The sequence below is a fragment of the Cervus elaphus genome, chromosome 20, assembly GCF_910594005.1.
Source record: "Cervus elaphus chromosome 20, mCerEla1.1, whole genome shotgun sequence".
NCBI lineage: Eukaryota > Metazoa > Chordata > Mammalia > Artiodactyla > Cervidae > Cervus > Cervus elaphus.
In genome coordinates, this window is record NC_057834.1 from 41580647 (window position 1) to 41603474 (window position 22828).

A 22828-nucleotide genomic window follows, 5' to 3' on the forward strand; every position below is an offset into this window, starting at 1 on the left:
CAGAACTAGAAGGCAAGCAGCTGCAAAAAGAAAAATTCCAAGAGAGAGATCAAGGCGAAGAGTCCCCCAATTTGCAGAGACATAAACTGAGAGACCAGAGACCAACGCCCAGTGATGAAAAGAGTCATGGAGTGAGAGACCAAACTCTGACACCAAGGGATGAAACAAGACTCCAAGTAAGAGATATGAGATCCAAACTTGGAAACGATGAGAGAAGCGAACACAGGGAGCAGAGACCAGCTCCAAGACAGGATGAAAGGATCCAACAGAGAGACGAGATACCTTCAACAACAGATGATGAGGGCAGTGAAGTAAGAGACGTGAGTCCAGATGCCAAGAGTGAAGAGAGACACCACCTTAGGGAGCAAAGACCGGAACCCAGGGGTGATGAGAGAAGACAAATTAGGGACCAGAGACCAACTGCAACAGAAGATGAGAGACTTGGAGTGAGACCCCAAACCCAAACACCAACGGATGAGAGGAGACTCCAAGTAAGAGATGTGAGACCTGAACTTGGAAATGATGAGAGAAGCCAAGACAGGGAGCAGAGACCAGCTCCAAGACAGGATGAAAGGATCGAACATAGAGACCGGATCCACTTATCAAGGGATGATGAGAGAAACCAAGTGAGAGACCCGAGTCCTGAATCCCAGAATGATGAGAGACATCGCCTTAGGGAGCAAAGACTGGAACCCAGAGGCGATGAGAGAACACAAATTAGGGACCAGAGACCAACTGCAACAGAAGATGAGAGACTTGGAGTGAGAGTCCTAACACCAAGGGATGAGAGGAGACTCCAAGTAAGAGACGTGAGACCCGAACTTGCAAACGATGAGAGAAGCCAAGGGGAACAGAGACCAGCTCCAAGACAGGATGAAAGGATCAAACATAGAGTCCAGATCCACTTATCAAGGGATGATGAGAGAAACCAAGTGAGAGGCCTGAGTCCTGAACCCCAGAATGATGAGAGACATCACCTTAGGGAGCAAAGACTGGAATCCAGACATGATGAGAGAACACAAATTAGGGACCAGAGACCAACTGCAACAGAAGATGAGAGACTTGGAGTGAGAGACCAAAGTCTAACACCAACGGATGAGAGGAGACTCCAAGTAAGAGATGTGAGACCTGAACTTGGAAATGATGAGAGAAGCCAAGACAGGGAGAAGAGACCAGCTCCAAGACAGGATGAAAGGACTGAACATAGAGACCGGATCCCCTTATCAAGGGATGATGAGAGAAACCAAGTGAGAGACCTGAGTCCTGAACCCCAGAATGATGAAAGACACCGCCTTAGGGAACAAAGACAGGAACCCAGGGCTGATGAGAGAAAACAAATTAGGGACCAGAGACCAACTGCAACAGAAGATGAGAGACTTGGAGTGAGAGTCTTAACACCAAGGGATGAGAGGAGACTCCAAGTAAGAGACGTGAGACCTGAACTTGGAAATGATGAGAGAAGCCAAGACAGGGAGCAGAGACCAGCTCCAAGACAGGATGAAAGGGTTGAACATAGAGACCGGATCCCCTTATCAAGGGATGATGAGAGAAACCAAGTGAGAGACCTGAGTCCTGAACCCCAGAATGATGAGAGACATCGCCTTAGGGAGCAAAGACTGGAACTCAGGGGTGATGAGAGAACACAAATTAGGGACCAGAGGCCAACTACAACAGAAGATGAGAGACTTAGAGTGAGAACCCAAACCCAAACACCAACGGATGAGAGGAGACTCCAAGTAAGAGATGTGAGACCTGAACTTGGAAATGATGAGAGAAGCCAAGACAGGGAGCAGAGACCAGCTCCAAGACAGGATGAAAGGATTGAACATAGAGACCGGATCCCCTTATCAAGGGATGATGAGAGAAACCAAGTGAGAGACCTGAGTCCTGAACCCCAGAATGATGAAAGACACCGCCTTAGGGAACAAAGACAGGAACCCAGGGCTGATGAGAGAAAACAAATTAGGGACCAGAGACCAACTGCAACAGAAGATGAGAGACTTGGAGTGAGAGTCTTAACACCAAGGGATGAGAGGAGACTCCAAGTAAGAGACGTGAGACCTGAACTTGGAAATGATGAGAGAAGCCAAGACAGGGAGCAGAGACCAGCTCCAAGACAGGATGAAAGGGTTGAACATAGAGACCGGATCCCCTTATCAAGGGATGATGAGAGAAACCAAGTGAGAGACCTGAGTCCTGAACCCCAGAATGATGAGAGACATCGCCTTAGGGAGCAAAGACTGGAATCCAGACATGATGAGAGAACACAAATTAGGGACCAGAGACCAACTGCAACAGAAGATGAGAGACTTGGAGTGAGAACCCAAACCCAAACACCAACGGATGAGAGGAGACTCCAAGTAAGAGATGTGAGACCTGAACTTGGAAATGATGAGAGAAGCCAAGACAGGGAGCAGAGACCAGCTCCAAGACAGGATGAAAGGATTGAACGTAGAGACCGGATCCCCTTATCAAGGGATGATGAGAGAAACCAAGTGAGAGACCTGAGTCCTGAACCCCAGAATGATGAAAGACACCGCCTTAGGGAACAAAGACAGGAACCCAGGGCTGATGAGAGAAAACAAATTAGGGACCAGAGACCAACTGCAACAGAAGATGAGAGACTTGGAGTGAGAGTCTTAACACCAAGGGATGAGAGGAGACTCCAAGTAAGAGACGTGAGACCTGAACTTGGAAATGATGAGAGAAGCCAAGACAGGGAGCAGAGACCAGCTCCAAGACAGGATGAAAGGGTTGAACATAGAGACCGGATCCCCTTATCAAGGGATGATGAGAGAAACCAAGTGAGAGACCTGAGTCCTGAACCCCAGAATGATGAGAGACATCGCCTTAGGGAGCAAAGACTGGAATCCAGACATGATGAGAGAACACAAATTAGGGACCAGAGGCCAACTACAACAGAAGATGAGAGACTTAGAGTGAGAACCCAAACCCAAACACCAACGGATGAGAGGAGACTCCAAGTAAGAGATGTGAGACCTGAACTTGGAAATGATGAGAGAAGCCAAGACAGGGAGCAGAGACCAGCTCCAAGACAGGATGAAAGGACTGAACATAGAGACCGGATCCCCTTATCAAGGGATGATGAGAGAAACCAAGTGAGAGACCTGAGTCCTGAAACCCAGAATGATGAGAGACATCGCCTTAGGGAGCAAAGACTGGAACCCAGAGGCGATGAGAGAACACAAATTAGGGACCAGAGACCAACTGCAACAGAAGATGAGAGACTTGGAGTGAGAGTCCTAACACCAAGGGATGAGAGGAGACTCCAAGTAAGAGACGTGAGACCCGAACTTGCAAACGATGAGAGAAGCCAAGGGGAACAGAGACCAGCTCCAAGACAGGATGAAAGGATCAAACATAGAGTCCAGATCCACTTATCAAGGGATGATGAGAGAAACCAAGTGAGAGGCCTGAGTCCTGAACCCCAGAATGATGAGAGACATCACCTTAGGGAGCAAAGACTGGAATCCAGACATGATGAGAGAACACAAATTAGGGACCAGAGACCAACTGCAACAGAAGATGAGAGACTTGGAGTGAGAGACCAAAGTCTAACACCAACGGATGAGAGGAGACTCCAAGTAAGAGATGTGAGACCTGAACTTGGAAATGATGAGAGAAGCCAAGACAGGGAGCAGAGACCAGCTCCAAGACAGGATGAAAGGATTGAACATAGAGACCGGATCCCCTTATCAAGGGATGATGAGAGAAACCAAGTGAGAGACCTGAGTCCTGAACCCCAGAATGATGAAAGACACCGCCTTAGGGAACAAAGACAGGAACCCAGGGCTGATGAGAGAAAACAAATTAGGGACCAGAGACCAACTGCAACAGAAGATGAGAGACTTGGAGTGAGAGTCTTAACACCAAGGGATGAGAGGAGACTCCAAGTAAGAGACGTGAGACCTGAACTTGGAAATGATGAGAGAAGCCAAGACAGGGAGCAGAGACCAGCTCCAAGACAGGATGAAAGGGTTGAACATAGAGACCGGATCCCCTTATCAAGGGATGATGAGAGAAACCAAGTGAGAGACCTGAGTCCTGAACCCCAGAATGATGAGAGACATCGCCTTAGGGAGCAAAGACTGGAATCCAGACATGATGAGAGAACACAAATTAGGGACCAGAGGCCAACTACAACAGAAGATGAGAGACTTAGAGTGAGAACCCAAACCCAAACACCAACGGATGAGAGGAGACTCCAAGTAAGAGATGTGAGACCTGAACTTGGAAATGATGAGAGAAGCCAAGACAGGGAGCAGAGACCAGCTCCAAGACAGGATGAAAGGATCGAACATAGAGACCGGATCCACTTATCAAGGGATGATGAGAGAAACCAAGTGAGAGACCCGAGTCCTGAATCCCAGAATGATGAGAGACATCATTTTGGGGAGCAAAAACCAGAACACAGGAGTGATGAGAGAAGGCAAATTAGGGACCAGAGACCAACTGCAACAGAAGATGAGAGACTTGGAGCGAGAGATCAAACCCTAACACCAAGGGATGAGAGGAGACTCCAAGTAAGAGATGTGAGACCTGAACTTGGAAATGATGAGAGAAGCCAAGACAGGGAGCAGAGACCAGCTCCAAGACAGGATGAAAGGGTTGAACATAGAGACCGGATCCCCTTATCAAGGGATGATGAGAGAAACCAAGTGAGAGACCTGAGTTCTGAACCCCAGAATGATGAAAGACACCGCCTTAGGGAACAAAGACAGGAACCCAGGGCTGATGAGAGAAGACAAATTAGGGACCAGCGGCCGACTGCAACAGAAGATGAGAGACTTGGAGTGAGAGATCAAACCCTAACACCAACAGATGAGAGGAGACTCCAAGTAAGAGATGTGAGACCTGAACTTGGAAATGATGAGAGAAGCCAAGACAGGGAGCAGAGACCAGCTCCAAGACAGGATGAAAGGATCGAACATAGAGTCCAGATCCCCTTATCAAGGGATGATGAGAGAAATCAAGTGAGAGACCTGAGTCCTGAAACCCAGAATGATGAGAGACATCATTTTGGGGAGCAAAAAACAGAACAGAGGAGTGATGAGAGAAGGCAAATTAGGGACCAGAGACCAACTGCAACAGAAGATGAGAGACTTGGAGTGAGAGTCCTAACACCAAGGGATGAGAGGAGACTCCAAGTAAGAGACGTGAGACCCGAACTTGCAAACGATGAGAGAAGCCAAGGGGAACAGAGACCAGCTCCAAGACAGGATGAAAGGATCAAACATAGAGTCCAGATCTACTTATCAAGGGATGATGAGAGAAACCAAGTGAGAGGCCTGAGTCCTGAACCCCAGAATGATGAGAGACATCACCTTAGGGAGCAAAGACTGGAATCCAGACATGATGAGAGAACACAAATTAGGGACCAGAGACCAACTGCAACAGAAGATGAGAGACTTGGAGTGAGAGACCAAAGTCTAACACCAACGGATGAGAGGAGACTCCAAGTAAGAGATGTGAGACCTGAACTTGGAAATGATGAGAGAAGCCAAGACAGGGAGCAGAGACCAGCTCCAAGACAGGATGAAAGGATTGAACATAGAGACCGGATCCCCTTATCAAGGGATGATGAGAGAAACCAAGTGAGAGACCTGAGTCCTGAACCCCAGAATGATGAAAGACACCGCCTTAGGGAACAAAGACAGGAACCCAGGGCTGATGAGAGAAAACAAATTAGGGACCAGCGACCAACTGCAACAGAAGATGAGAGACTTGGAGTGAGAGTCTTAACACCAAGGGATGAGAGGAGACTCCAAGTAAGAGACGTGAGACCTGAACTTGGAAATGATGAGAGAAGCCAAGACAGGGAGCAGAGACCAGCTCCAAGACAGGATGAAAGGATCCAACATCGAGACCAGATCCCCTTATCAAGGGATGATGAGAGAAACCAAGTGAGAGACCTGAATCCTGAACCCCAGAATGATGAGAGACATCGCCTTAGGGAGCAAAGACTGGAACTCAGGGGTGATGAGAGAAGACAAATTAGGGACCAGAGGCCAACTACAACAGAAGATGAGAGACTTGGAGTGAGACCCCAAACCCAAACACCAACAGATGAGAGGAGACTCCAAGTAAGAGATGTGAGACCTGAACTTGGAAATGATGAGAGAAGCCAAGACAGGGAGCAGAGACCAGCTCCAAGACAGGATGAAAGGATCAAACATAGAGTCCAGATCCACTTATCAAGGGATGATGAGGGAAACCAAGTGAGAGGCCTGAGTCCTGAACCTCAGAATGATGAGAGACATCATTTTGGGGAGCAAAATCCAGAACACAGGAGTGATGAGAGAAGGCAAATTAGGGACCAGAGACCAACTGCAACAGAAGATGAGAGACTTGGAGCGAGAGATCAAACCCTAACACCAAGGGATGAGAGGAGACTCCAAGTAAGAGATGTGAGACCTGAACTTGGAAACGATGAGAGAAGCCAAGACAGGGAGCAGAGACCAGCTCCAAGACAGGATGAAAGGATCCAACATAGAGACCGGATCCCCTTATCAAGGGATGATGAGAGAAACCAAGTGAGAGACCTGAGTCCTGAAACCCAGAATGATGAGAGACACCCCCTTAGGGAGCAAAGACTGGAACCCAGGGGCGATGAGAGAGAACAAATTAGGGACCAGAGGCCAACTACAACAGAAGATGAGAGACTTGGAGTGAGAGACCAAACCCTAACACCAAGGGATGAGAGGAGACTCCAAGTAAGAGACGTGAGACCAGAAATTGGCAATGATAACAGAAGCCAAGACAGGGAACAAAGACTAGCTCCAAGACAGGATGAAAGGATCCAACATAGAGACCAGATCCCCCTTTCAAGGGATGATGAGGGAAACCAAGTGAGGGACCTGAGTCCTGAACCCCAGAATGATGAAAGACACCACCTTAGGGAGCAAAGATTGACCTCATCAGAAGCTGAGAGACTGGGATTCAGAGACCAAGCTGCAGCACCAAGAGATGACAGGAGATACCAAGTGAGGGATGTGAGACCAGAATCTGGGAATGATGGAAGAAACCAAGATAGAGAGCAGAATCCAGATGCAATATTGTATGAAAGATGGCAACAAAGAGACGACAATATCCCCTCTTCAATGGATGATAGAAGACACCAAGAGAGAGACCTGAGCCCAGAACCCAATAATGATGGAAGACAGGAATTAAGACCAGAACCCACGAATGGTGTGAGAGAAGAGGTTAGAGAGCAAAGGCCACCTTCAGGAAGGGATGAGAGTCATCTCAGAGGCAACAATGAGAGCAGCTCTGGAAGAAGGCTATCTGTTAGGGAATCCAACTATGAGACAAAAGAGAAGTTAGGGAGAGTACAAGATCTAAAGCCTTTCCCCAAGCAGGAAAAAGCTGATCTTGAAGGTCTAGATCCTCAGGAGTCTGCATTCACCAGAAAAATTGGGCCGATTACCTGTGAGGTATACTTTTTTTCCAAACAGAACGGTAACTGGTTATGTTACTGTTTGCATGATCCATCAGGAATTGGAAATGCAGGAAATAAGGAAATCACTTATCCAGATTTGGGGATGTTTAAGGATCACAAGAGTGGAGGAAGCTATGTCAACTCCCCAATCTGGGATCCAGAAGAACAGCTGCACCAAAACAAGGAAGAAAGACAGAAAGATGGTGATGATGACCAGCAGAACAAATCTGGCAACCACAAGTCTGAGAAGAGCTCTGAGGTCTCAAATGAGTCTAGCTCCTCTGAAGATTCGTCTTGAAGTCACTTCCAGATGTTCCAAGAAATTCTCTCTTTCCAGTTGATTGAGCTAGTTGATTTAGGATTCTTGGCTTTTTCTTTTTCCACGTATCTCAGACATCTAGCTATAATGTGTAATGGGTGGAATTGCTCAACTTTTGGTTTCTGGGACTCTAACATCTTTAAGGAATTGCTTATAGTGGAAAGAAGAATCAAATGTTTTATAATATCCTCCAATAACTCTATGATTTTAACTTTAATGAATAACTCTCAAAGCTAATCTGAAGGGACTGCCTATTCAAATTATAAACCTTGTAAAAATTAACAATAAATAATTAGCAAGCATTCATTTCTCCTTGAGTTTCTTCTATGTTTTTGGAAATTCGTCACTCTGATGTTGAAACTGAGATCAAGTATGATAGTCACAGCCTCTAGAACAGGATTTATTTTTCACTCAGAAAATATGTGTTCTTTCTTCAATTCATTCAGTAATATACATTATAATATTCATACTCACCTACTAGAGACCCCAAAAAAGCCAAAACAAGTCCTTCTATGAAAGAAACCTCTAAAACAAACTAAACACTCTAAACACTCAGTCTAAATGTTAAAGGAGGAACAAAATAGATTGTGTAAATGAGAGTAAATGAAGCACAGGTCACAGTATTAAAGTCAGATCAATACAATTTAACATGAAAAGCAATATACAGGGGCTTCCTGGGTGGCTCAGTGGTAAAGAATCCACCTACCAATGCAGGAGCCACGAGTTCAGTCCCTAGGCCAGGAAGATACAACATGCCATGGAGCAACTAAGCCCATGTGCCACAACTACTGAAGCCTGCACGCCTTGGGCCTGTGCTCCACAACAAGAGAAGACACCGCAATGAGAAGCCCAGCACACCACAGCTACATAATAGTCCCCACTCACTGCAGCTGGAGAAAAACCCATGCAGCAGCAAAGACCCAGCACGGCCAAAAACAAACAAATTAATTAATTAATTAAAGTATTTTTAAAAGTGATAGGCGAGTCCATTTTTAGATATCAATTAGGTCTAGCTGGTCCATTGTGTCATTTAAGGTTTGTGTTTCCTTGTTAATTTTCTGTTTAGTTGATCTATCCATAGTTGTGAGTGGGGTATTAAAGTCTCCCACTATTATTGTGTTACTATTAATTTCCTCTTTCATACTCGTTAGCGTTTGCCGTACATATTGCGGTGCTCCTATGTTGGGTGCATATATATTTATAATTGTTATATCTTCTTCTTGGATTGATCCTTTGATCATTATGTAGTGTCCTTCTTTGTCTCTTTTCACATCCTTTATTTGAAAGTCTATTTTATCTGATATGAGTATTGCGACTCCTGCTTTCTTTTGGTCTCCGTTTGCATGAAATATTTTTTTCCAGCCCTTCACTTTTAGTCTGTGTCTCTTGTTTTGAGGTGGGTCTCTTGTAGACAGCATATATAGGGGTCTTGTTTTTGTATCCATTCAGCCAATCTTTGTCTTTTGGTTGGGGCATTCAACCCATTTACATTTAGGGTAATTATTGATAGGTGTGGTCCCGTTGCCATTTACTTTGTTGTTTTGGGTTCACGTTTATACAACCTTTCTGTATGTCCTGTCTAGAGAAGATCCTTTAGCATTTGTTGAAGAGCTGGTTTGGTGGTGCTGAATTCTCTCAGCTTTTGCTTATCTGTAAAGCTTTTGAATTCTCCTTCATATCTGAATGAGATCCTTGCTGGATACAGTAATCTAGGTTGTAGGTTATTCTCTTTCATTACTTTCAGTACGTCCTGCCATTCCCTTCTGGCCTGGAGGGTTTCTACTGATAGATCAGCTGTTATCCTTATGGGAATCCCTTTGTGTGTTATTTGTTGTTTCTCCCTTGCTGCTTTTAATATTTGTTCTTTGTGTTTGATCTTTGTTAATTTGATTAATATGTGTCTTGGGGTGTTTCGCCTTGGGTTTATCCTGTTTGGGACTCTCTGGGTTTCTTGGATTTGGGTGGCTATTTCCTTCCCCATTTTAGGGAAGTTTTCAGCTATTATCTCCTCGAGTATTTTCTCATGGCCTTTCTTTTTGTCTTCTTCTTCTGGAACTCCTATGATTCGAATGTTGGGGCGTTTCACAGTGTCCCAGAGGTCCCTGAGGTTGTCCTCATTTCTTTTGATCCTTTTTTCTTTTTTCCTCTCTGCTTCATTTATTTCCACCATTTTATCTTCTACCTCACTTATCCTATCTTCTGCCTCCGTTATTCTACTCTTGGTTCCCTCCAAAGTGTTTTTGATCTCATTCATTGCATTATTCATTTTTAATTGACTCTTTTTTATTTCTTCTAGGTCTTTATTAAACAGTTCTTGAATCTTTTCAACCTTTGTTTCCAGGCTATTTATCTGTAACTCCATTTTGTTTTCAAGATTTTGGATCATTTTTATTATCATTATTCTAAATTCTTTTTCAGGTAGATTCCCTATCTCCTCCTCTTTTGTTTGACTTGGTGGGCATTTTTCATGTTCCTTTACCTGTTGGGTATTTCTTTGCCTTTTCATCTTGTTTAGATTGCTGTATCTGGAGTGGGCTTTCTGTATTCTGGAGGTCTGTGGTTCCTTTTTATTGTGGAGGATTAACCCAGTGGGTGGGGTTAGACGATTGGCTTGTCAAGATTTCCTGGTTAGGGGAGCTTGCGTCAGTGTTCTGGTGCGTGGAACTTGATTTCTTCTCTTTGGAGAGCAATGGAGTGCCCAGTAATGAGTTTTGAGATGGGTCTATGTGTTAGGTGTGTCCTTGGGCAGCCTGTATGTTGATGTTCAGGGCTATGTTCCTGCGCTGCTGGAGAATTTGCGTGGTATGTCTTGCTCTAAAACTTATTGGCTCTTGGGTGGTGGTTGGTTTCAGTGTAGGTATGGAGGCTTTTGGACAGTCACTTATTACTTAAAGTTCCATGTAGTCAGGAGTTTTCTGGTGTTCTCAGGTTTTGGGCTTAAGTCTCCTGCCTCTGGATTTCAGTTTTATTCTTCCTGTAGTCTCAGGACTTCTCCAACTATACAGCCCTGATAAGAAAACTTCTAGGTTAATGGCTAAAAGATTCTCCCCCGTTAGGGACACCCAGAGAGGTTCACAGAGTTACATGAAGAAGAGGAGAGGGAGGAGGGAGATAGAGATGAACAGGAGGAGAAAAAGGGGGACTCAAGAGGAGAGAGACAGATCTACGCAGCTGTCTGTTCCCAGAGTGTTCTCCGTAGCCCAGTCACCTACAAGGATTCACAGAATTGGATTGGGAAGAGAAGGGGAAAGGAGGAAATAGAGGTGTTCTGAGGTAGAAAACAGAGAGTCAAGATTGGGAGAGAATAATCTTCGGTTTAAAAATAGGGCTTCTCTTCTTTTTTTTTTTTTTGTAAGGTTATAGTGTATTGAAAATGAAAATTAAGGAGTAGTAGAGGAGTACTAGAGGACTTTAAAAGAAATAAGAGGAAAAGAAAAATAGAAAATAGAAGAGAAAAAGGAAAGAAAGAAAAAGAAAGAAAAAAAAAATTTTTTTTTCCCCCTAATTAAAAAATCGTAAAAGTCTGTGGAAATGAAAGTTAAGGAGCAATGGGGGAGTAATAGGGGATTTTAAAGGAAAATAAAAGAGAAGAAAGAAAAAAGAAAAAAATTAAAAAAATAAAAAAAGTTTTAAAAAAAAGAGAAAAAAGTAAAATTATATCTAGGAGTTTCTCTGGAGCTGTTGCGGTCAGTGTGGGTTCGGCTCAGTTTCAGATAGCTCCTCATTCCAGCTTACGCTTCTCGATATCTACAGGCCCCTCCGGTGTAGTCAGTGTTTCCTAGAGGGATTTTAATCTGTTGCACCAGTCCCTTCTGAAGCGGTTCCCTTTGTTTATTTGGCTTCTGTTTGCCGGTCTCTTCAGAGCCTCATTTCCGCCCTGACACAGGCGGGCGGAGGTGGACTCTTATTCAGGTAGCTAGTTCCGTCGCTCTGCGGGGCAGGGAGGGGCTTGCGCCGCGGGGATGGGCTGGGGCTGCTGGGAGGGGCTTACGCTGCTTTCTCCGTCTGCGCTGCTCAGGCTCCCGGCTGTTCCATATGGAGCGCGCCCCGCGCTGCGCGAGGTTCCAGCCCTCGGGTGTTCCACAAAAGCGCGGAACGAAAAGCGGCGCCTGCTCTCTGTGCCTTCCCCGTCAGAGCGGTCCAGGCAGCCAGGGGCTTGATGGGCGCGCTATCCCCAGGTGTGGCGCGCCCCCTCCCTTCCGCGGACCCAGTCTCAGTTTCCGGTGGCGCCAGTCGGGCGCATGCGCCTTCCGCCCTCCGCGTCCCCAGTCCCAGTCCCCGCCCGCGCCGGTCGGCTGCCTGCGCCCTGTGTCTCGCTGCGACCTTCCCCTCCCCCCTGCCTCCTGCCTCCGGCGGGGCTGGGCCGGTCCGCAGCCTGCGAGCTCCTCTCTCGACCCTCTCGGTCTCTTTGTTCTGCAAACGGCCGGCAGTGTGTTCGGGCCGGTTAATTTACTCTCTCTCTTTTGGTCTCCCACAGCTCAAGTTGGCAACTCACAGAAGTTCCCTCCGATTGTCCTCAGGGCACTCAGGCCCGGACCCTACCCCAAGCAATGCCGCCTAAGAGCTCCCGGGATGGATCTCCGTCCTTAGCTCTTTCGTCTCACTTTTTATCTTTTATATTTTGTCCTACCTCCTTTCGAAGACAATGGGCTGCTTTTCTGCCTGATGACCTCAGCTAGCGATCCGAAGTTGTTTTGCGAAGTTTGCTCTGCGTTCAGTTATTCTTTTGATGAATTTGTAGGAGAGAAAGTGGTCTCCCCGTCCTACTCCTCCGCCATCTTGGCTCCTCCCTCCCCATTTTTATTGTTGAAGGGTACAATCTACCATGAAAATGTGATTATCATTCAATCAATCGACAGCTATTTTATTGAGAAACTACTATGTGTCAGGTACTATACCCTGGTATTAAAGATAAGCTGAAAAATTGAAAGTGTTAGTTGCTCAGTCGTGTCCACTCTGTGCGACTTCATGGACTATAGCCCACCAGGCTCCTCTGTCCATGGAATTCTCCAGGCAAGAAGACTGGAATGGCTAGCCATTACCCTCTCCAAGGGATCTTCCCAACCCAAGGATCAAACCCAGGTCCACCACATAAAGATTCTTTATCATCTGAGCCACTAGGAAAGCCCCAAGATAAGCTGAAAATAAGAAAAAAACCTCTGGTCATGGAGCTAACATTCTAGTGAGGGAAGTCTTGTGTCAAATGTGCCAAATAACATGGCACAAATAAAAATAAAAAGAAGCTGGAAATATAAGGCAGAACAGACAGAAAAACAATAGGAGTACAGACATATCTTTCTTCATCTTTAGCAGGAAAATAGAAAATAAAAAGTTCATAGAAAATTTGTTTGAAGTAGTAGTGAAGAACATGAACTTTGTAGATAAGCCAATCTGGGCTTAATTTCTGACTCCGTCATACTAGCTTTATGATGTTGGACAATGAAACCTCTTTAAGTCTTAGTTTCCTCATCTGTAAAACCAATTTCATAAAAATATTATGTGTTAAATGTACTTAAATGCTTCATACATTGCCTGACATATAGAAAGTGCTCAATAGATGTTAGCAATACTATTTTTTTTTTTTTTTACTATTTTTGATCTAATAGGTATATATGAACTCTACACACTTTGGAAAATACACATATTTTAAGCACCTACAAAAGGTTTATAAAAGCGAACCAAAGATAATTAAAACTGTAATAAACTCACTTCTTTGATGATAATGCTATAGAGCTAGAAATTGATAATAGATGATTATATCAAAGATATTTGGGATTTTTTAAGCACTCAAAATAACTCAGTTTAAGAAATAACATGTAACTGCAATTAAGATAACATTTTTAAATAACAATAAAAAGACAACAAATATTAAATCTATAGCCTTAAGCACTTTATTTACTTAACAGTAAAAACATGAATAAACTAACCATTTAATTCAATAAACTAAAAAATTAAGACACAAAACAAACTGAAAAAGCAGGAAGAAGGAAAATACAAAGAAATAAGTAGAAATCCATGACTAGAAGACAGAATAGCCAATTAATTAATACATGAAAGAATCCAAGAAATTTGGAAGATCATTAAAATAATTAAGAAGGAAAAAAGATAATATACATTTGGTGAAATCAAAAACATTGGCTACAAATATAGAAGAGAGATGAGTTGTAACAACTTTATTCTTAAAAAGATAGAATAAGAAAAGAAAGGAGAGAGGGAGGGAAGAAAGGGAAAGAAAAAAGAGCACAGAAAACCTGGGGAGAGGGGGTTGGGGAATGGATGATTTCTCTGGGAAAACTGATTCCCAAAGAGGTATAACCGTAGAAAAAATTTAGAAGATTGTCAAATAATCACACTCTCAGAAGCTCCAGGCAAAACTGTTTCTCAGGTAAAACTGCTTCTCAGGTTTCAAACAATCATGAAATAATAATTCCCACATGATTTAAACCATATCAGAGAATACAAACATGAATAGTGTTTTATAATTTTTTTCAAAGGTAGCATAACCCCAAAAACAAAACCCCAAAGCTCCCTGAAAACTACAAATTTATAAATACAGACAAAAATTCCTGAATAAAATTCTAGCCAAAAGCAGTTTTCCTTTTCACTTGGAGGCCATGAAAGAATAATACATGCTGTAAAGTAAAATTCACTTCAGGAAGACACATATATAATGGAATATAATATATATATTAATATTAACATATACCTTAATATACATATGTTAAGGTTTCTGCCTAGGAAATTTAAGAGAATGGACTGAAAAACCATTAGATCTAAAGTTTAGTAACACATTATAGAGTAAACATACCAAAAAAAACCCATCAACTTTATAATAACAATATCATGATTCACTTAGGGGTAAATCATGTGAAATGTGTCTATGATATAAAACTGTCCTAAAGCACATAAACTCCAATACATGAAAACTTGTTTTGTTCTTGGATGGGAGGCCTCATTGTTAAAATATGACAATTATCCCCTTATAAGTTTATACCTTGAAAAGGAACTGTGCAAAAATAATATAATAATATACTTTTAGAACTATACAAAAGTGATTTAATATCTATCCAGGAAATATAGAGGCAAATCAAACCAGTGAATCTGAAAGGAGATCAACACTGAATATTCATTGGAAGGAATGCTGCTGAAGCTCCAATACTTTGGCCACGTGATGCAAAGAGCCGCCTCATTGGAAAAGACCCTGATGCTGGGAAAGATTGAGAGCAGGAGGAGAAGGGGGTGAAAGAGGATGAGATGGTTGGATGGCATCACAAGTTCAAGGGACATGAATCTGAGCAAACTGGGGGAGACAGTGAAGGACAGGGAAGCTTGATGTGCTGCAGTCCACGGGGTCACAAAGAGTCAGACACGACTGAGTGACTGAACAACTAGACCAGAGATTGTACAGGGGTGAGGATGTCCCTATCTTATTCTTTACCCATACCCACCTAGGCAATTACAGGCACTCATTCAGTATCATTCCTCTAATGAATGAACTCTAACTTCTCTCCCTATTCCTGCTGTCCAAACCCTCCTCCAGCTGCTCCATGGAGTCTTTGCCTTCACCCAGCTCAACCTGCTCACCCATGATATATTGCTAGTCAGTAGCTCCTTAAAAGCCACCTTAGAAAGGACCCCATCTGGGAGGCGTGTGGGCCTCAAAATTTCAAGCCTGGGGCTTGTGCGCCACCTAATGGTGACTGACTGCAATGTTGCGAGTATCATCATCAGTCAGTAGGAAATGCAGAAAGGACCTCTCGCTTCACCGCCCTGGCCCTGGGCTGGCAGGGAGAGATGACATCGTGTGTCCCTTATTGGAATTGCAAACAGACAAAAGATGCTCACTTTCCATTCACCTGTAACTGAGGTTGTAGGCCGGACAGTGCTTCACAGTTCTTAAACCCAGATCCTTTAAGGCTAAGTATTCCTACTACATTTCTTTATTCTAAGATATTGTGGGTTATAAGAGGCACCACTGGTTTAAAAGCAGCATTTTTGTTGGGGGTTAGGGGGAGCATTATATTAAATGTGCATTTCAATTCTAAAACACATGAATTTCAGCGATATTGTAACATATGAACAAATGTAGAATGTGGCAGACATCTACAATATCTCTTGTTAGGAAGAGTGGTGTCCACTACAGGCTTTGTGTTCATTTCAGCAGCTATGATTCTGTTCATGATCACAGCCAGCTCTGGAGGGCAAGTGTTTCAAAAATCACTACCCAGAGGAGTCCCACTGCCAGCCATATGTTGAAAAATGAAGAAGACTATATGGAAGGACAGACCAAGATAGAACTACGAAAATGACTTCTACCAGTGGAGTGATGCAGTACTAAGTGGCAGTTACTCATGTGTTACGGACCACAGCTGTAGACTGAGAACTGCCTTACCAGCTCCCATCCTGAGGCTTCCTGAGCCCTGCAACTTGTTCAGCAGGTAAGTTTAGAGCTAGAAATGAACACCCCACCCCATCCCACTTTCTGGGTGGGTACAGGCTCAGGAATGCGAGTTAAAAGGGAGGGAGTGTTACTATAATAGCAAAATATCTCTTTGAAGTGGAGTTGCGGAGAAAAATGTCTTGACATGAGTTCAGGATGGAAGGTAAGTTCTAGGGGGTCCATCTAAGTGATCAAAGATGACTGATAAACTGACACTCATGAAAAGAGAAATCTGGGTTTCTTCCAAGAGGGAAGCAGAAAAGAGGGAGGAGTCCACAGGTGTGAGGTGTGATGTATCCTTTTTCAGGACCCCCAAATCTACACTAAATCACAGATGTTGGTTTGGATGGTTTTTTGGTATAAATATAAAAAGAGGTTGAATTATCTGTGTCAAGGAAGCAGAAAGCCAATAAAGGTAGGAGGCAGCCATGAGAATACAAACCTTGGGGATACACAGAGGTCACCCAGAAGGCTTGGAATTTTTGCTGGCCAAGTTTAGTGTGCGGATGGTTCTAGTTAATTTCATTCAGTCCTGAGAGTCAGACCATTTCTAGCTGACCTATGGGCAATACAAGTCAAGGGCTTCTGCAAACCTTCACTGTCCTCGACTCTGTATCTTTAAGCCAAGCTGACCTGCCCATGGACCTAGCCACCAACAGCAGCAAGACAACACAGAATAGCACCCCTGACATAATTAATAGGCATGGCTAGAACCCCCTCGGGCTTCACAGGTGGCGCTAGTGGTAAAGAACCCACCTGCCAATGCAGGAAATGTAAAAGATGCGGGTTCAATTCCTGGGTCAGGAAGATCCCCTGGAGGAGGACAAGGTAACCCACTCCAGTATTCTTGCCTGCAGAAGCCCATAGACAGAGGAGCATGGTGGGCTACAGTCCACAGGGTCGCAAAGAGTTGGACACAACTGAAGCGACTTAGCACGCACACACAGAACCCCCTCACTGCTTCCATTCTGATCCAGGAACCCGTGTCTGTTGCACTTCAGCTTGATGTCCTAATTTCCAACCTGCCCCTGTCCTTTAGTCTTGGTGTAGTATATTTCTCAGCTATGACGCCTACCAAACCAAATTCAACCCTCTGATTCATTCGCTAGTATAACTGATTTATATCTAGCGTAGCTTAAACCACTTAACCTTGAGGGAAATCTAACTCCCAAGACCCCCATGAAGTGGAGAAGGGAGTTATAACTACACATGTTATTTCAGTAAGTCACACCAAAGATTCTCTCGTGGGATCCGGGACCACGTACATCCTAAGCCCCTAGCTGATAAGTGAGACTTCTTAAGATGCTTAAGATGCAGACTCATGACCTCCTGAATTAGAATCTCTGAATGTGCAGCCCAAGCATCTGAATCATCAGCAAGCTCCAAAGGTAAGTCTTATGTACACTGAAGTCTGAGAACCACCCTCCCAAACAAATGGCATATACTTAAGTGGAGACACTGTCACAGTTAGGGACTGAATGCTCTTGGCTAGCTAGACACTCCAATCAAATAGACTCCAGTTACCCCATGCGGCCATTAGAAATAAGGAGGCAGATTATTCAGTGATATGAAAAGGTATTTACAATGTCATTGTTGCTGTTGTTCAGTCGCCAAGTCAAGTCTGACTCTTTGTGACCTCATGGACTATAACATGCCAGGCTCCCCTGTCCTTCATTATCTCCCCGAGTCTGCTCAGGTTCATGTCCATTGAGTTGGTGATGCTACCTAATCATCTCATCCTCTGCCGTGCCCCTTTCCTTTTGCCTTCCATCTTTCCCAGCATCAGGGTCTTTTCCAGTGAGTAGGCTCTTCGCATCAGGTGGCCAAAGTATTAGAGCTTCAGCTTCAGCATCAGATTTTCCAACGACTATTCAGTGTTGATTTCCTTTAGGATTCACTGGCTTGATCTCCTTGCAGTCCAAGGGACTCTCAAGAGTCATCTCCAACACCACAGTTCCAAAGCATCAATTGTTCAGTGCTCAGCTTTCTTTATGATCCAACTCTCATATCCGTAAATGACTATTGGAAAAACCAGAGCTTTGACTACACAGACTTCTGTCAGCAAAGTGATGTCTCTGCTTTTTAACACTCTATCTAGGCTTGTCATAGCTTTCCTTTCAAGGAGCAAGCATCTTTGAAGTACATGGCTACAGTCACCATCCACAGTGATTTTGGAGCTCAAGAAAATAAATGTCACTGCTTCCACTTTTTCCCCTTCTATCTGCCATGAAGTGATGGGATAGATGCCATGATTTTAGTTTTCTGTATGTTGAGCATCAAGCCAGCTTTTTCACTCTCCTCTTTCACTTTCATCAAGAGGCTCTTTTTTTGCTCTTCACTTTCTGCCATTAGAGTGGTATCATCTGCATATCTGGGGTTATTGATATTTTTCCCAGCAATCTTGATGCCAGCTTGTGATTCATCCAGCCTGGCCATTTCTTGTGATTTACTCTGCACATAGGGTTTCTCTGTGGCTCAGTGGTAAAGAATATGCCTGCCACTGTAGAAGACACAGGTTCAATTCCTGGGTCAGGAAGATCCCCTGGAGAAGGAAATGGCAACTCACTCCAATATTCTTGCTGGAGAATCCCATGGACGGAGGAGCCTGGCAGGCTGCAGTCCATGGGGTTGCAAAGAGTTGGACACAACTTAGTGACTGAACAACAATAACACTCTACGTATGTATACGTTAAATAAGCAGGGAGACAACATACAGCCTTGTCATACTCCTTTCCCAATTTGGAACCAGTCAGTTGTTCCATGTCTGGTTCTAATTGTTGCTTCTTGACCTGCATACGGATTTCTCGGCAGACAGGAAAGGTGGTCTGGTCCTCCCATCTCTAAGAATTTTCCACAGTTTGTTGTGATCCACACAGTCAAGGGCTTTAGCGTAGTCAATGAAGCAGAGGTAGGTATTTTCCTGGAGCTCTCTTGCTTTCTCTAAGAGCCAACAAATGCTGGCAATTTGATCTCTGGTTCCTTTGACACTTCAAAATCCAGGTTGTACATCTAGAAATTCTCAGTTCACATACTGCTGAAGCCTAGCCTGAAGGATTTTAAGCATAACTTTGTTAGCATATGAAATGAGCACAGTTATACAGTAGTTTGAACATTCTTTGACACTCCCCTTCTTTGGGATTGGAATGAAAAAACCTTTTCCAGTCCTGTGGCCACTGCTGAGTTTTCCAAATTTGCTGACATATTGAGTGCAGCACTTTAACAGCATCATCTTTTAGGATTTTTAAGTAGCTCAACTGGAATTCCATCACCTCCACTAGCTTTGTTGGTAGTAATGCTTCTTAAGCCCACTTGACTTTATACTCTGGGATGTCTGGCTCTAGATGAGTGATCACACAATCATGGTTATCCAGGTCATTAAGACCTTTTCTGTATAGTTGTTCTGTGTATTCTTGCCACCTCTTCTTAATATCTTTTGCTTCTGTTAGGTTCTTACCATTTCTGCCCTTTATGGTGCCCATTCTTGCATATATGTTCCCCTGATCTCCAATTTTCTTGACGAGATCTCTAGTCTTTCTCATTCTATTACTTTCCTCTATTTCTTTGCATTGTTCTATTTCTTTGCCTTCTTATCTCTGCTTGCTATCTCTGGAACTCTGCATTCAGTTGGGTATATCTTTCCCTTTGTCCCTTGCCTTTCACTTCTCTTATTTCTCAGCAATTTGTAAAGCTTCCTCAAACAACCACTTTGCATTCCTGCATTTCTTTTTCTTGGGGATGGTTTCGTCACTGCCTCCTATATAATGTTACAAAACTCCATCCATAGTTCTTCAGGTGCTCTGTCTACCAGATCTAATCCCTTGAATCTATTCATCACCTCCACTGTATAATTATAAGGGATTTGATTTAGGTCATACCTGAATGACCTAGTGGTTTTCCCTACTTTCCTCAATTTAAACCTGAACTTTGCAATAACGAGCTCATGATCTGAGCCAGTCAGCTCCAAGTCTTGTCTTTACTGACTATATAGAGCTTCTCCATCTTTGGCTGCAAAGAACATAATCTGATTTCAGTAGTGACCATCTGGTGATGTCCATGTGTAGAGCCATCTCTTGTGTTGCTGGATAAGGGTGTTTGCTATGATCAGAGTGTTCTCTTGACAAAACTTTGTTATCCTTTGCCCTGCTTCACGTTGTATTCCAAGGCCAAACTTGTCTGTTATTCTGGGTATCTTTTGACTTCCTATTTTTGCATTCCAATCCCCTATGATAAAAGGGACAACTTTTTTTTTTGGTGTGCAGATGGTGACTGTAGCCATGAAATTAAAAGACGCTTGCTCCTTAGAAGAAAAGCTATGAACAACTTAGAGAGCATATTAAAAAAAGAGACATTATTTTGCCAATAAAGGCCTGAATAGTCAAAGCTATGGTTTTTCCAGTAGTCACATACAGATGTGAGAGTTGGACTATAAAGAAAGCTGAGCACTAAAGAATTGATGCTTTTGCACTGTGGTGTTGGAGAAGACTTTTGAGAGTCCTTTGGACTGCAAGGAGATTAAACCAGTCAATCCTAAAGGAAATCAATCCTGAATATTCATTGGAAGGACTGATGTTGAAGATGAAACTCAAATACTTTGGCCACCTGATGCAAAGAACTGACTCATTGGAAAAGACCCTAATGTTGGGAAAGATGGAAGGCAGGATGAGAAGGGGATGACAGAAGATGAGATGGTTGGATGACATCACCAACTCAATGGACATGAGCAAGCTCTGGGAGTTGGTGACGGACAGGGAAGCTTGCCATGCTGCAGTCCATGGGGTCACAGAGTTGGACATGACCGAGTGACTGAACAGAACTAGATGGTGTTGTAGATCTTCGTAAGACAGGTTAACTTCAGCTTCTTCAGCATCGGTGGCTGAGGCACAGACTTCAATTACTGTGATGTTGAACGGTTTGCCTTGGAAACAAACCAAGATCACTCTATCATTTTTAAGGTTGCACTCAAATACTACATTTTGAACTCTTTTGTTGACTATGAGGGCTACTCCATTTCCTCTAAGGGATTCTTGCCCACAATAGTAGATATAATGGTCATCTGAATTAAATTCACCCATTTCCTGTCCTTTTTACTTCCCTTTCACTGATTCCTAAGATGTCAGTGTTCAATCTTGCCATCTCCTGCATTAACCTTGATTCACAGAATTTACATTCCAGATTCCTATGCACTATTGTTCTTCTCAGCATCAGACTTTACTTTTACCACCAGACACATCCACAACTGAGTGTCATTTCCACTTCTGCCTAGCTACTTCATTTTTTCTGGAGCTATGAGCAATTGCCCTTCACTCTTCCCCAGTATCATATTGGACACCTTCCGACCTCAGGGACTCATCTTCCAATGTCATATCTTTTTGCCTTTTCATACTGTCCATGGATCCCCTTCATGGATCACAGCCATGTCATGGCAAAGGGGTTTGTGTAACTCAAGCTGTGAGCCATGCCATGCAGGGCCACTCAAGACAGATGGGTCATAGAGAAGAGTTCTGACAAACATGGTCCACTGGAGGAGGAAATGCCAACCCGTTCCAGTATTCTTGCCTAGAGAACCCCATGGACTGTATTTACAATGTATAGTCACATTAAAACAATCAAGGGTTATCCCACGTCTGTGTGAAATAGCAATGTTCACATGTTACGCATAGAACACAAGTTGGGAAGAACACACACTGAAAAATTAACCTGGATGATAGAATTGTGTGTGTTTCCTCTCTCACTCACTCCCTCACTCCCCCGTTCTTTCTTTCTTTCTTTCCTATCTGCAGTTTCAGTATTTTTGCAACAGGTACCAAAGTACATATGCATAATGAGATCTCTGTGAGAGAAGAAACTTTGTTTCGTTCCCTATAAATCTTTGTGCCCTAGAAAAGACTCTGGCATGGGAAGGTCCTTGATATGTACATGCTGAATAAATAAGTAATAAAGAGAAATTAACTTTTAAAGGAATTCCATATATGACCTGACTTAACCAACCTTGAATACAGATATGATTTCTGATACCAGGTTACTATACTATAAATAAATGGCTTTGGCTGAGGGTGTTTGCTGTGTGCTGGGTGAATTCACAATTAAACAGTGATGCTGCTTATATATTTGTAGTTGACACTTTGAATGAACACATATTCCATTTATGAAGTAGTGTGAACAGCATTTAACATTTAACAAAACAGATCCACAAGGTCACATACCTCACTGGGCAGGCCACGTGAAACAAGCGCAGAAACAGGCCCGCGGGATTTGGTCATCCCAAAATCCCCAAAAGTACAGTAGCATGATGATAACAAAGCCAAATTTCATAAATCTGAGAAAATGAACGGAGCTGAGAGAGAGCAGATATCACATGAACATTACTCACATATGGACATATAATTAAGAAATAAAGAGAGGAGAGTAGGGAGGCCAGTTATTAAGTGAGTGTCTGTTGACGTCAAAACTACTCTTCTGCACACTTTGGGGAGTCAGGCCTGGGACTCTACTTTGCAGCTGAATCCCAGTTACCTCTGCCAATGGAGATCTTAGAAGGAGACCAGAAGAGGAGAGGAACTTACTTCTATCCGTGGTTTCCGGGTCCCCATAGCATTATGCCAGCTTCATT

The 22828-nt window shown here is 43.5% G+C and overlaps 1 protein-coding gene across 1 annotated transcript; it reads left to right on the forward strand.

Annotated features, from left to right (window-relative positions):
- LOC122676709 (trichohyalin-like) lies at positions 1–8080 on the forward strand. The gene is made up of 3 exons (XM_043876300.1): positions 1–2177; positions 2493–6028; positions 6344–8080. The coding sequence occupies exons 1-3, from the start codon at positions 186–188 to the stop codon at positions 7755–7757; spliced, it is 6942 nt and encodes a 2313-aa protein (XP_043732235.1). The 5' UTR covers positions 1–185; the 3' UTR covers positions 7758–8080.
- Positions 8081–22828: the final 14748 nt, after the last annotated feature.